The following is a 15,402-nucleotide window of genomic DNA, read 5'->3' on the forward strand; positions in this document are numbered from 1 at the left end:
AATGGTACCCAGACTGCCTCTATCTACACTTAGAATGGCTGCCCTTGCTGCCACTATATTAGTGAAGAGATAAAACTCTGATGGCAGGGTCTCTGATGTCTCTGATGGCAGAGACAATTTTTAAGAAATTTTACAAGAGGGAATCCAGAATTTCTTTCCAAAGGTACAGCTCCCTATAGCCACTGACAACAGTGACCCAACTGCAACTTACTTCTAAGGTTATCCCACCTTCTGCATCCCATCGAAAGGCAGGTGTCAAACCCACAGAGAAATGAATCAACAATTAGCTAGGAAAAAATAAAATTAACTCTTAAGGTGGGTAACTAGTGATCCTGATGAGCAAAAGAGAGCTGTACACCCACTTTCAGACAAGTCAACTGCTTGTTCAATTGGAATATGAAGTGATGGCAATAAAGGAGCCAGTGTTCCATGGCAGAAAAACAAAGAAGGGATGCCCAGTTTGTCACAGAACACAACAGAGTAGTACACCTGGGCCATGTTCAGCAATATTTACTAAGTTGTTAAAGCTCCCTGGAAACAGGAGAGAGACAGGCTGCTTTGGAACCCTTCCTGATGCTCAAGTGAGAGAAACAGACTGACAAAGATATGGGACATTAAACACTGGCTAGGTAACCAATATCCTGTGGATTATTTTTCCCACACACAAACTGAAGTTCATAAACCTTGCAAGTTTCTCTCTCTATAGTGGGAGTGCCTTACCTTTTGGATACCACCAAACTAGATAACTCTGCAAGGCTTTTAACTAGTATTTATTAGGGAGCACACTCAGAAGTTAGGATGTGACACCATTACCTGAATATAAATTATCAAATTATCAAATTATCCCCCATGGTTTTATTAAAACTAAACCATGAAAGTGTAAAGAAAAGCAAAGCAAACAGAACAGTCTCTAAGCCAGTGGAGGAAACCTGGATAATGAACAGAGCAGAAAAATTCATTTCAGATAATAAGTGCAATTCAACGTGATTTCTGAAGCCTACTAGAATTTTTCAAATTACTTCAATGTTAAAAAGCATTCAGGCAGACAGAAGAGACCAGCAAATTGTGTGGGATAATAAAGACAGCACTGTCTGCTTTAAACTGATTGCACATTACATCTAGAGTAGATATGGGTCAATGTACTAAGAGGCACATTACAATCTTGGTATCAATACAGATCTGCAGTCAACCATCAGAAAGGAATGCGATGAAGAGCCCTTTCAAACATAAATGCAATGTGAGAGGAAAGGCTCCAAGAAGGAATGCATACCAGTAGTTTTCCTCAACGAAATATCTTTAAGTTTCTGAAGAATACAAGCAATGAACTACTTAGAAAAAAATCACAGCAGCTGACAAGGGTGAAAGTATAGTAGATTGACATTAGAAATTGAGAATCAAAGTTCAGTATAAACTAATTCAATTCATTGTTGGATGAAAAACACAGTTCTACATAACAGTGCTCTAAAAGGGATAATTTCCCATCCAGAATAGAAAAAACATCTAAGTAGGAGGCAACTGTTATATATAAAGGTGTAAGGAATGACTGGAAGTCATATGAGAATGACTTTTTGCTGAATGGCAAGCAAAAGCAAGGTAAAAACCAATAAATATAATCAAGGAAATGTTATAGAGCAAGTGCATGGGGTAGTTAGTTGTTTGGACAGAGGGCTTTTTCCTGGTGCCATATGGAACTAGCTATTCACCTAGGGACAGAGATGGTTGGTTATACTTAGGAGAGTAAAAATCGAAGAGAATTTGGAAATCATTGTACATAGTTATTTTATGAGAGCTCCATGCAGGTCTGAAGTTAAGCAGTAAATAATCTGCTAAGTATAAAAGATGAAGGGAGTTGAAAATATTTCTGTACATGCTACCTACCAGATTGTTAGCGAAATGCAATGTCACCTTCCAGCAATCTTAGAAATAACTACAGAAGTGTCCAAGGTCTAAAAGCTATGCTTCAAATCCCAAGGAAGCTCATCCTAGTTAATTTAACCAAGAATTTAAAAACTAGGATGGTAATAGGATATATACTTATGCACATGTGAAAGGTTTTGGGTAACAGATGGTTCTTGAATCACAAAAAAAATCCCCAAAACAAAAAAAAAAAAAAACCCACCTAACCCTGATGAAATTCCATATTTGACCACTGAGGTTTGACATGCTCAAACTAGAAAGAAAACTCTAAATCTTATGAAAACTAAAGGATAATTAACTACAGAAATATCTCACCTAGTGTTGTGGGGGAGTCACAAGCACTTACAGGCAACCTAAACTCACTTTCTGACATGTGTAGAATTTTCAGAGGGAACTTTGGACTGGACATTGGATTCTCTAGCCCGTCATACTCAGGAAATTAGAGAATCCCTATGATTTTCCCCACTCCCACCTCAAACCTTAACCCATTTCTCAAAGAGAATCTCTGCATCCAGGGATTCCAGTAATAAATGCAAATCTGAGTAGAAATATAAAATGTGATTTGCATAAACAGATGAAATGTTTAGGAGCCAGAGAAACTGTCAAAGAGATATCCTCCAACCTGTTTGACTATGCAAAGGAAGAAATCCATAAATAAAGTGACTAGCAATGCTGCCATCACCAACAGGAAATCTGCTGCTCACACAGGAACAGCCAATACCAGGCTCAGTGCTGAAGGAAAAAAGTGCTTAAAAACACCAACACCTAACCCCCTTAGAAAAAGTAGATTTCAAAGGGCATTCCTTGTCTAACAACAAATTGCCACTAGCACCACCCATGCAGATCAATGCACGAGCTCTCTGTCTGACTTCAGGTCACAGCACAGAAACAGATTTATCTCTCTGGTGAATTACATCCTTCAGCATGCTGAGGAAAAAGCAACACCCATTCTCATCCTGCTGATCTCCTCTGTGACCAACACTTGTTATTGCCTGGCTGGTGACTGCTCCTGGTCTTCCTTTGATTTGTTTCAGAGGAGGATGAGAACATCCTGACACAACTTCTACTCTCAGTCTTTTGACCCTAAAGTGCTGCCCATTTCTGTTCTTCAGATGATAGAATTTGACAACTGAGGACCTCACTTAAAAACACTTGTGTGTCTTCTCCTATGCACTATCATGAGAATGAACAGAAAAGCCAATAAGATATTGCAATCTTAAGCATTATTAATACACAGCTTTAAATCCTTCTCAAATTTTTACTTCTTGTTCTTTTCCCTGCAATACATAGGAACAAGGAGAAACAATAATATGTGAAGGTGAACTGAGGCAAAAAATCAGACAGAACTACCCCATCTGCAATAAACCCTGCTGTTGCTAAAGGAGCGTATTTCCCAGGTAATCTTTATGCCAATACCTTTGAGATCATGTTAACAGCTTCCATATTTTGGAACAACAAAAGAGCAGGAACAAGTCATGTTGATTTGCATCTGTCCATGAAAAGGGGACAAATGGGTCTAGGCACTATCAAACTGACGTAACTTGATATTCCTTTCCTTACAATGCTTCATATGAACAGAGATTCTCCTTGTGGTATTCAGGATGCTCTATGGACTAACTCAAGTCACCTGGGCAGGATCCTGCAACCTACCCTAAAGCAATGCCCCTTCTGAACCACAAAACAAGAAAGTAAAGAAGAAAGTAAAACAAATATATCACTGCGGCATCAGATTTTGACAGCAGCTCAGCCTAAGCTTAAGAAAAGGGCACACAATCAAATTACTATGGGGTAAGCAAAGGTGTGAATTTAACAAATCAGCTACTTTATAGAAGCTGGTGATATGAATACTCTTATCTTACCACACAATATATATGGCAGTTTATTTCTTTGCTGTAACCTAGAAGGTTTATTCCTTATCTGCAACCTATAAGGTTACATATATTTCACACACTACTTGACAAATCTATTTCACACACACTAGGAAAAGAAAAGGGCTTCAAAGAGCTACCATGCAGCAGCTGGCCTAGAGCAAATATATGCACTGGCTTTCTTGTGGCACCTTGTTTGCATATGCACACTCAATTCTCAGATGCAGCAAATCACATCTGTAGGCTACATATGAAAATGATGCAATGCCCAGAAGGTATCTACCAAGAGCTCAATGGGCTGTTTTTTCTCACATGAAGAAAGAGCCTGCTCCAGCAGCCAATTTACTGTTCCTGAGACTATTTTGGGCACAAAACCCTACAACTCAGTCTGGAAACAAGAAAGCCAATCTTGCTTTTAAGGAACATATAGGGAGAAAAAGAATTACTGCTATGCTTGGGATATGCTGAGAGATTATTGCACTGGCACTCAATACACTGCAGAAAGAAATACATAAATATTCTAAAAATCCTGTTCTCCAGCAGCATAAATTTTAAAGACTCAATGCAAGGCTTTTCAGGTCAATTACTCTGTTTTCAGTTACAAAAAGAAAGTTTCATTAGGTAAACACCTCAAAAAAGTATTGTGTGATCATTAATTTATTTCCTGCAAATGTTTATTTATTTTCTCATTATGGAGAGGCTCTGATTTTCTCAGGTGCCACAATGCTCAAAAGAAACAAAAAAAGGAATGAGTCATAACATCCCGGAAGATAACACATGTAGTTTTTAAAGTACAAGGGAAAACTGAGGTTTCCAAGCCACTAGTTTTAGAAAACATCCTAATTAAACTGCAGAAGGAAAACATCCATTTCAAAATCTTAGGTTGTTCACTGACTTATTGAAATAAAACAGGAAAGTTAGGATAACTTCAGAGCAAGGACAAGAGATGAATAAACAACCTTTTAAGATCACATGCAGAGACAGAGCTGAGTAACTCTAATGAGACTTGACACATTCGAGGGTTAAAGGGACATTAAACGCTGCAGGCCTCATTTTTTTTCAATCCTTGAAAGCAATGAAGTTTGATTGGAAAAGTCATGTTGATTTTGTTTATTCTGTTCCTGCTATGTTTTTTCCATTTGAACTACATTTCTGACATTAAAATACATTTTTCTCATTGTTGTTGTCAAATCCAATTTCAAGCCCAAGTTATACATTCTGCCCACATTAAATAAGCTCTATAGATTCACATATAAGGACTGTTTCTTCAGCAAGAAATAATAAATGTCAAACTCATAACTCTGAGCTTTTGTTTTTTCCTTTTAAAGGCAAAGCACATACTTGAAGCCAGCATAATACTTTCAGGCAGAAATGAGTAAATGGACATTCATTGGCATCATGGATGTAGTGTGCATATATATAAATATATCTTGTGCAGTGCATGAGAAAGCAATGGCAGGAGTATAGGTGTAAGTGAAGATTGAAACTAACATATGGGTTGATCACTACAATGAGATAATCTTCACATTATATCATTATATGGAAGTATTTTTTTAATGTGCTATAGTTCCTTGGCTACAACAATTCCAGACTTACATAGACATTTTAAAACATGTAAGCAACAGCTGTGGCAGAACTCGATCATGGAGTTATGTTAGTTCTGGACTGAGATGTAACTGAAACAATTCTGTAGAGGAAATAGAAAAGATACACAGCAAGACACTGAATATGCACTGCATCATTTAGAAAGGCAGAAGGTAAGCTGCAGCAAGGTTAAGGCTGGGTTATCAATCTCAGACCTTTTGGAACTTCTGTCTTTGGGGAGAAGCTGTGTTTGGGTTTTCTCCCCATACCATAGTCCCTCAAATAGCACAGTATCTCCCTTAGAGAAAGCCCTGCATATCAAGCATACACCTGCAAATGATACTTAAAAAAAAAATTAAAGCAATACAGATGATGGTGTACCATGTTGCTTTGTCCTAAAGATACATTAAAAGAAGACCCAAGAGAGGCACTTAGGTCCCTCAAGTCAAACTGAAGGAAAGATTTCTAGCATTTCAAGTTCCACCTGAAGCCTTCACGGACAACAACATTTTTACAGAAATGCTGTATTACCAACCAGTTGTCAGAAAACTGGCTGAGTAAGAACTGAATTCACAATTAAATAATTTCAATGTAGGAAATAGATTCTATAGATCACAAGACTGAAATTCAAATACAGGAGTTGTTAGGTTTTTATGTTTTTTATGAACAGTAGCTTTATAAAGAATGCCTGTATATTACAGGCACTAAGTTCTGAGAGGGATATTAAACCTTCAGAACTGTCTTCTGGAAGTCTCCAGCCTTTTCACACCCTGCCTAGGAACTCCTTAACTGAAATGTCAAAGGCTGTCATGATGCTGTCAGCAGGATCATGAATCTCTAATCTTGTTTCACCTGTTCCCCATGTATTTTATCTTCACATAATACATCACACACAAAATACTCTTCACCCCCTCTCAAATACCCCTCATCTTCCCTCTTTATGCCCCAATACTCTTTATGCCTTCGTCTTGAAAAACTTGCTAAAATTTAGATTTGTCATGAAACTGTCCCACTTTCTCATATTCCTCAGTATCCCTTTTTATCTTTTGCTTACTTTGTTCACCAGAACCCCTTTGTCCTCACCTTCCCCACAAATACCACCACAATGTACACTTAAAACCGATTTAGTCACACCATCTAAGATCTAAAAGTCATGAAATCACTGTTAAGTACTGAAAACTACCCAACTTTCTGAAACTTAGTACGTATCAAATTTTAACAGCCCAGCTCTTGAGCACCCCCTAACACTTATGTGCACAGCTGTTTAACTCTTAAAAGATCAGCATGAACTGCACAATCAGCAGCACTACTAAAAACGGGAACATACAATGCAGCTGGTTAAGCAGAGATAACCTGCTTTATTACATGCTTTTCAAAATCTAAACAAAATCACTTCTGTCAAACGTTTTAAAAATGGAAATGCTTTAAACGAAGCAGAAAGATGCATTAAATTGCTTTTCATTTTGCAGTAAATTCTGATTAGCTGTGAGAGCTCAGACAACTTAATTAACGCTGGAGTCAGTAACAAGTTGACATACTTGAGAGGCAAACACTGAGAATTAGGTAGATATTTTTGCTTGATAACTGTGTATTGCTTTTTCTTTAGAACACCCACCACCACCCCAATCCTTACAGGAAGCACTTTGCTGCTTCCCGTTTAACCCTACAATTAGCTATGTTTCCATCCAATACATCATAATTTACACGACATGTTTTCAATGCAGAAAGGACTCCTGTTAGGCAGATAAGAAAGGCATCTACTAATCTAGCAGATGCCTGAACAAAAGCGCTAAGTTAGCACACCACCGTGCAAGCAAATATAAATAGGAGCAATTCCCTTAAACACGGGGTGCTCTTGTTCTGAACCAAGAATTTGCCTCGGAGCTCTTTTAGTCAGTAAATTGGCAGCGGTCAAGAAACGGGGGAGGAAAGGTAAGGAAAGCACTGAAGTAGGTCAGTTCCAAGCCGCAGCTGGAAAGGCCAGCAGCGAACGCTTTCCAGCACCCCCGCGGGGCTCCTGCCAGCAAGGTCCCGGCCAAGGCAGGTACATCCCAAGCAAAGCCGCAGCTGACAAACTCTCGCAGCTCCGCGGAGTCATACGGAGCGACAGCCGCACCCGCGCCGCTGGCTCTCCTGGCACAGCCCGGCCCCCAGCAGCTTTCCCCGGCCGTGAGCTCAGCCCGGGCGCAGGGACCCGCTCGGACACGGGGGCGGCGAGCGGAGAGCCCGGCTCAGCCCGGGCAGCCCCAGCCCCGGGCAGGACGCGCCCGCACGGCCCCGCGGCCAAACGTGCCGAGGGGTGCGGGGAGCCCGCAGCGGACCCCGGGGAGGGCTGTGCCCCGGGAAGGGCTGTGCCCCGGGAAGGGCTGTGCCCCGAGCCGGGTGCGCCCCTCACCGCTCCGACCGCTCCCCGCCCGCCTCCCGGCGCTGCCCCCGGAGCGAGCCGAGGGCGCAGCCGGGACAGGGAGCACACCGGCGGCTCCGGCTGCAGTCTGGCAGCAAGAGCCCCTCATGCCCGCGTCCCCGCCGCCGCGGGGCGAGCGAGGCGACGCTGTCCGGCCGCGGGGGCACGCGGACTCCCCGCCGGCCGCCGGCTGGGCGGAAACCGCCGCTCCCCAAAGTTTCCCCGGGCACTCACCGGCGGAGCTCATGGTGCTCCCCAGGCGCGGAGCCGCGCTTCCCCTCGTCCCTTACGCCACGGCCCCTCTGAGGGCCGAGGAAAAGGAGCCCATTGTTCCCCCGCGCCGCCACCCAGCCGGAGGAGCAGCCGGAGCAGGAGCAGCTCCCCCCGCCCGCCACCGCCGCATCCCACCCCGCGGCCGCGGCACACGGAGCACCCTCAGACGCCGCCCGCCGGCGCCCCCTACTGGCCGCCCCTGCCGGGCCTTGGCCCCGCCCCCCCCCCCCCGTTGCCCCCTCCCCCGCCCCGCCCCTGCCCCGTCCGCCCCTCCCACATGGCGCCCGAAAGCGGGCGCTCGCTATGCTTTCTGGGAGCTGTAGTTCTCCCCGGCTCCAGGCCGCGCCCGGCGGGCGGGGCGGGGCTAGGCGGCCGGCGGCACGGCGGACTCGGTTTCCCAGCGTGCCCGCAAGGAGGGGGTGGCATGGCGGGCAAGGATGACACCGGAGTTCGACGAAGAAGTGGTGTTTGAGGTGGGCGCGGGGCGACCCGGCGCGGGCTGGGCCCGGGTGCCTTCGCCCCTCGTTGCGCCGCGGCCCCCGGGGGCGGCGTGCACCAGGCGGGCCGGGGGGGCGCGGGGCGCCAGGCGGGCGCGGGGCCCGGCCCAGGGCAGCGCCCGCCGCGGGCGGGCAGCGTCGGGTGGGACCGGCGAGAGCGGCGGGTCGGGGCGGTGCTCGGCGTGTCCCGCGGCCCGGAGCAGCCCGGGGCCAGCGCCGCGCCCTGCGCGCAGGCCGAGGGCGGGACGGCTCGGCGGGGCCGGGCGATCCTTTGTGCGGCGGTGCCGCGCCGGCCGGCCCCGCTGTCGGGCGGCCGCGGTGGGAGGTGTCGCGGGGCCCGGGGCGGCGGCGGGTCCCCGAGAGCCGCCCGTGAGCACCGCCGGACTGAACTGCGGGGTCAGCGCACAGCGAGCGAACAGCTAAAAATTTCTGCCTCAGTCGGGGTCACTCGCGTAAAAGGTGTTTCTGCACGCAACTGTGCAGCGAGCACTGGAACTGCTTTATCTGTGTGGTGTTTGTTATTACTGGCTTTGCATAAACCGTGTCTAGCTATAGCACGTCTTGTTAGAGCTACAATATGATCTTGGCCTTATTGAAATAATAGTGGCTAAATATATCAGCTGTTGCGGTTCGGTAACAAAATCCAGTCTGTTTGCAGCGGGTGAGTGTAATTGTATCTTAATGGAGGGCGCACCTGGTGTTGCAGGTGTACAAAGTGGTTATAAAGAAAAGCTGTTATAAAATTAGTAATTACTATAATAGCAATAAGGCTTCTCCTTCAACCAGGATGAAAAACACTCCTTACATAAGCAATTATTTTTTTCTCAGCTGTGTAAGCAGTATGTCTTTAGTCTTTGGTCCATGCCACAAAGTTTTGTGTTCATCCACAACCAACCTCGGATCCTAACAATAAGATTTATTATTTATGTTGCTGATACATTAATTTGCTTCCTTTCATACTATTAATCTGGGGTGAGAATTTATTTCACAAGTATAATGCCTGCCCTCTGCATTTCTATCTTCAGTAAAAGTGGTACTTGTTTTACAGTTTCACAGTTTTTCAGTTCAGGCAGCACCTACCATTTTGATTGAAAAATTTCTGCTGCATAGAGAGTAAAAGATCTCCTTGCATATACTCTTCATTATTATCCTTGTGTTTTGGGAAAGGACTTCCATCACTAATAAAGGCTGTGGGGTACATTTACTGTACCAAGAGTGTGTATCCATGCACACTTAGAGGTACACTGAATGACACAGTAACAGATCTGTCATATATCGTGGTACATCATAATAAAATCAGAAAAGCAACAGCAGGACAAGTACAGGCTGTTTGGGTTGGCTGATTGGCTGGACTACAAAACTGGGTGGGCTGCCAACTCATAAAAATGGGTACTGTGAAATGCACACCAAAATTATTTTCAGGAGTACTCAGCAGGGTTCATGCTATTCTAAAATGAAACCTCCACAGAGAATTATGAGCATACTTCACACATGAGCCAGAGATAGGAATTGGCAAGGAGCCAAAAAGTATTGGGGTAGTTAATGCTACAACATACTTGTATTTTTAATTTTTGTTTTCTTGAGTCTCAAACTCTCCCCCTTAATTATTTGCCATTTTTGGTAAGCAACTGCATTTTTTTTCTGCACCTCAGTAGGTCACTTCCCATGTTCTTCAGCAATCACTGTTGCAAGAAGCTTTTAGCCCTCAGTTGCTGTGAACAGCTGCTTTCTCTGTGCATTTGGAGCTCCCTTCAGCAAGATACCAATGAATGTTATAAGGGGTGGTGGTGTGCTAACAAATGTGTAATCAGGAAAGAAGTGTCTTTCGTGTGCCTCATACCCAAAAGGATGGAAGCAAATGAGATATACTTCATGTGTTCCAGGTTATTTTTGCATGTTTTTTTGGGTCATAGCTCTGTCCAGCTGGCCCTGAAGACATCAGTAACAGGTTGCCACATTAAAAATTTTGCAGCATCAAACAGATGATAGCCTGCTGATAAATATTTCTGAGCTTCCAAGGACCAATAATTTTTCTCACTATCCAAGTATCTTTTACATTAATTTATGTTTGAAGGCAAAGAAGCACAAACACCTCAATCCTGCTCTGGGAGAGTAGTGTTTTCCATCAAGTTCAAATGCCACTGCAGATCATCATGATCGAACAATAGTGAATGATGGGCAGTTACTCTGTCCACTAAATGCTGCCATATTCTATCCAATTTATAAATTAATTCCTGCAGCAGCCAGCAATTTTTATTCACTGACTCAATAGTCCCAGCACTTCAGTTCTTGCATTTGTTACAAGCAGTTTCTCTTCTAATTAAAACACTGCAAACACAGTGGGGAGGAGCAGAACTCAAGAAACACAGAGGTGCCCCTGATATGTTGGGCCTGGGCTTGTCTACCCAGCAGCACGACAAATTAAAAATTGTGGCAGTGTAGAGCAGATTGTATTAAACAATGGAGGAACAATAAATTATGTTCTTTATTAATATCTGCCTGAATTTTTTAAGGGAGATCATGAGATTACAAATTGATGTTAAGTTGCTTAAGATGAGTTTTTATACAAAACCTGGAAGACCACCATGCTGCAGTTACAGTGTATCTTAGAATCCTCTGCAAATTTTCAGCATTTTGTGTATTTGTATGAGACTGGAATTGTGTTAGGTTTTTTATTGTTGTGTAGACAATGTGATCTCCTTCTTGTTTTATTTTTTTTAATGTATAAATTAAAGAAGCTTCTCGTTCAAACTAGCTAAATTTCTTCATCATTATGCCAGTGGAGGGACTGTGTCAGGACTTCGATGATTTATAACTGCCACCTAATTTCTGACTGGAAATTTATCCATGGCCACTTCATACCTACTTGCACATCAGCTAATATTTTCCGTTATCTTATATAGTTCTTATCTGTCTCTCGATTTACAGAATCACAGAAACATTTAGGTTGGAAAAGACCTCTGAGATCCAGTCCAACCTTTGACTGATCACCACCTTACCAGCTAGGACCATGGGCCAGTTTGTTTCTTGAACACCTCCATGGATAGTGACTCCACCACCTACCTGTGCAGTAGTGCTTAAGTCCTCTTTCTGTTAAGGAATTTCTCCTGGTGTCCAACCTGAACCTCCCCTGGTGCAGCCTGAGGCTGTGCCCTCTTGTCCTGGTGCTGGTTTCTGAGAGTGGAGTTTAATTCATATAATATGATAGGGTAACTGCTCATATGTGTCCTTGATTTTATCAACAGCTTCCACATAATTGGAGACCTTACACCTCTGTGTGAGATCTTGCTGTTGTCTGTTGTTAAATTGCATGCCATTATCAATACCCACTTAAGGCCTTCCTGTTCTTTTTCTATTATGTTTCAATCCTTTTCTGCATATATGATGCTCCTTGGTCTTATCAGAAAATGTCATTAGCAAGGTTTTTGATATAAGTTTTATTATGGCAAATATCAAAGCTTTTAAAAATGCAAAAGCTTTGACCAAAGACTCATTCCTCATGAACTCCATTAGTAACCTTCTGATCCAATGGCTTTCCATTCAGTGTAGACCACTGTTATCTCTGCCATCAACATACTTGGTTCCTTTCCCATCTTTTTTATCTAACTGATATGGCACAGTATCAAAAGTCCATAACCATACAGAATAGCATAAAAAGTTGACATAAACTTCCTGCATTTCCTTTATCTAAAAATTAGCTGTCTTATCGAAGAAAGATGTCAAGTGAGTTGGGTACAATCTACCTCTGGTGAACCAGTGTGGTATCTTCCTTGATGATCATTTGTTTACTTCTTTTGCAAGAAAGAATAATTATTCTCAGTAGCATGCTGGCTTTTGATCAAATTCATAGACCTGACATATTCTTGATTGCTTTTTCTCCTTTTAAATATAGGAACTATGCTTGGAATTTTTTCTGCTTTTGAGTTTATAGATTATTAAAACTACTTTCTGCTGCATCTTTTATCTCCTGTGCCCATTCTTTCAGAACACTGGGATGAAGGTGATCCAAATACTGCATTTTCAGCTTCCAATTCCTGTTTTCAGCTGTGCAATTTGTCCTATATTTTAATGAGTGCAAGCTTGTTTGGTTTTTTTTTTTTTGACCTTTGGACAGATTCAAGCTGTGCTCACAGAAGCACAGAATGCTTGAGATTGAAAGGGACCTCTGGAGAGCATCTGGTCTACCTTGCTCAAGTAGGGTCATGTAGAATCAGTAGCCCAGGACCATGGTCAGATGGGCATCTTCATGGATAGAGAAAGATCTCACAATCTCTCTGGGCAACCAGTGCCAACACTCAGTCACTCTCACACCAAAAAAAGTCTTGATGTTCAAAGGGAACCTCATGTGTTTCAGTTTGTGCCCATTGCCTGTAGTCCTGGTACTAGGCACCACTGAACAGTGCCCATTTCTCTCCTCTTTGCACTCTGTCTTCGGATGTGAGACCCACCCTGAGGTTTCTCCAGGCTCACCAGTCCCAGCTCCTTCCTCAGTTTCACCCAGACTACTCCTGAATTCCCAGAAAGGGATCCTTGCTGTGTCAGAGCAGTTCTGGTAGAGGGGTTGTAGGTGACTTTATTTTATGATTTAATTCTGTGTATTTAGAAGAAAGTTACTCAGGCTGCACAAATATTTGATTTTGGCACGCACAATAACAAACTGACACCACCTTGGATTTTTAAGGGCTTTTGCATATGTAGTGTTTAAAATACAAGCCTTTATGTCAGAATTATGTACATGTACAGTTGTGCAATACTGAATTTCATTAGCATAAAATCTCCATTTTTAAAATTTTTAATTAGGAAAGAAATATTTTCTCACTTGAGACATTGTTTTAGTTCATTCGTGCGTCTTGTGCCATTCCTACAACCAATTCTGCCCATATTATTTACTTAATATTGCTATTCATTAGCTATTTCAGTACTAGTAGAAATTGCATGTTAAAGAATAGCAGGCTGTGTGTCATGATGGTTGTATCAGTGTGGAATCTAATGTTTTACTCTAGATCCAGAGGATCTTATCATTACTATAACTCCAGACTTTTAAATTTGGGGTTGTTTGGCCCAGTAGAAGTCCCAGACTGAACAATACCGTATACATCACTACTTATTTAGGCATCAACCCAGGGTGCTGCCTGCATGTAACATTCTGATCCACAGATTTCTGTAAGATTGGAAAGAGATGCTAGGGAGAAGCACCACCATTTCCCAGCATGATATACTGCATACAGAACAGCCTTTAGCTAATACATTGCCTACATGCCTACAATAGTAAAACATGTCTAAAATATAGTGTTTCTTAGAGCATTGGTACATCACTAAACGTTCAAGTCCTTATCTGAACCCTTGTAAACCATATGTTTAAAAAGTTGAGCTTTTATCAAAACACTCAGTCACATGTTTTCACAATTTTTTTTTTCACTTAAATAAACTGTTCTAAAGTAATTTTGTTTAAAAAACAAAGAATCTAACCTCAGAAACTGTTGTCATCTTATTGCAGGAGTTCTATACTGTTCTCTCCTTATTGCAAAAACTTCATACCTTCTTGGTGTTTTCTCACGGGGGGCTCCTCCAAGCACTAACTCTTCCCCACAAAGTAACAAACTGACTCAATTCCATTTTCAACCAACCAACCCACTCTTTTATAGCACTCTTCTTCTCATTGGTTACAGCTGTGGCCTGTTAAAGTCAGGCCTGTTCCTAATCTTTGATAATTGGCCCAGCTGCAACTCCTTAGGGGTAAGATTACTTTCTACACTATCTTTATTTTCTTATATTTTATCCCCCTACAAGAAACTTCTTGTTGTGATGAGACTTTTAAGTCATTTTCATTCAAAAAGCTGAAAATTTTAGGACTTGCAAAATAATGGTTTTTTTGTCAAGCATCAGACTTATAATGCTGTATTCTAAAAAAATAACATCTCAAGCACACATTAGGAAAAAGAAGCCTCCTTCCTATCTCGCCCATAATCCTCACCATCATCTAAGAAATTTAGGATTACCTAAACCCAAGGCCTTCAAAGCCTCAAACAAGAGTTAAACCCTCTTAGTTCCTGCTAAGGTCCACAGGCCATTACCCTGCATCCCCTAAATGCAACTCAGGTGCTTCAATTAAGCTAGGACCTTCCAATTCACTAGGCAGATGGGCTTTGATCCCATGATACTATAGTTAACAGCTGTATGCCCTAACCAACAGGCCTCTGCCTGAGGCTCCGGTACGTAACTGTCGGAAATGTATCAGAAATGCATCTGAAAACCAGCATTCACATACCTTCAACAGTACTGATAGTAATGCTCTGTTAGTAGGATTTTTCTCACTGAATATTGGGTGAATTAAAGATGTAGTACTCTTGTTTTTACGTATGCATACAATAAAGCCAGTTCTAAATCCCCGGCTCTGTCAAAGTCACAGTTCACTTGTCATTCTAATGAGCTGGTTCTGGGACTCTCCTTTGTCTGCTTGGAAGTGTGGGCTGTTGGCAGAAGAAGTGTTTGGGCTTCACTCCTCTTTTGCAATTTATTCATATCCTCTTCTTTATGCAGGCACCTGGATTTGTGGGTGATGCTGCACATTGGCTCAGGAGACTGATGAGACAAACTAATCAGGCTAAGGAAAAAAAGCATCCTAGTTTTTTTTCCTATCAGATTGTTTCCTTGCTCCATCTCACTACTCAGCTGCATAAATTAGAACATCAGTGTTCTAAAGTGGTACTGCAGCTTTCAGCTGCACCCACGGGTAATGGTAGGTTCAATTGACCATGTGAATGCAGCCTGGGGAGATGGCTCTGCTGAGGATTGCAGTGTGCTGTACAGGCACTGGGGCTGGTGATGGATGGACTGTTTCACATATTTTGCTTCTCAG

The 15,402-nt window shown here is 42.8% G+C and overlaps 2 protein-coding genes across 3 annotated transcripts in view; one reads left to right on the forward strand and one right to left on the reverse strand.

Moving 5' to 3' along the window:
• The window catches only part of FGD6 (FYVE, RhoGEF and PH domain containing 6), a 72,958-nt gene extending 64,841 nt beyond the window's left edge, over positions 1–8,117 (reverse strand). For both annotated transcript variants that reach the window (XR_009418444.1, XM_059471529.1), the window contains exon 1: positions 8,008–8,117. Coding sequence is in view for 1 of the 2 variants with exons in the window: in XM_059471529.1 (XP_059327512.1) it covers positions 8,008–8,020 (13 nt within the window). In the remaining variant the exon portion in view is untranslated. The remainder of the gene's footprint in view (positions 1–8,007) is intronic.
• Positions 8,118–8,430: 313 nt separating this feature from the next.
• The window catches only part of VEZT (vezatin, adherens junctions transmembrane protein), a 51,967-nt gene continuing 44,995 nt past the window's right edge, over positions 8,431–15,402 (forward strand). Inside the window, exon 1 of the mRNA XM_059472958.1 lies at positions 8,431–8,519. Within this exon, the coding sequence (XP_059328941.1) occupies positions 8,484–8,519 (36 nt within the window). The 5' untranslated portion in view covers positions 8,431–8,483. The remainder of the gene's footprint in view (positions 8,520–15,402) is intronic.

Source organism: Ammospiza nelsoni, chromosome 5 (genome assembly GCF_027579445.1).
Source record: "Ammospiza nelsoni isolate bAmmNel1 chromosome 5, bAmmNel1.pri, whole genome shotgun sequence".
Taxonomy (NCBI): domain Eukaryota; kingdom Metazoa; phylum Chordata; class Aves; order Passeriformes; family Passerellidae; genus Ammospiza; species Ammospiza nelsoni.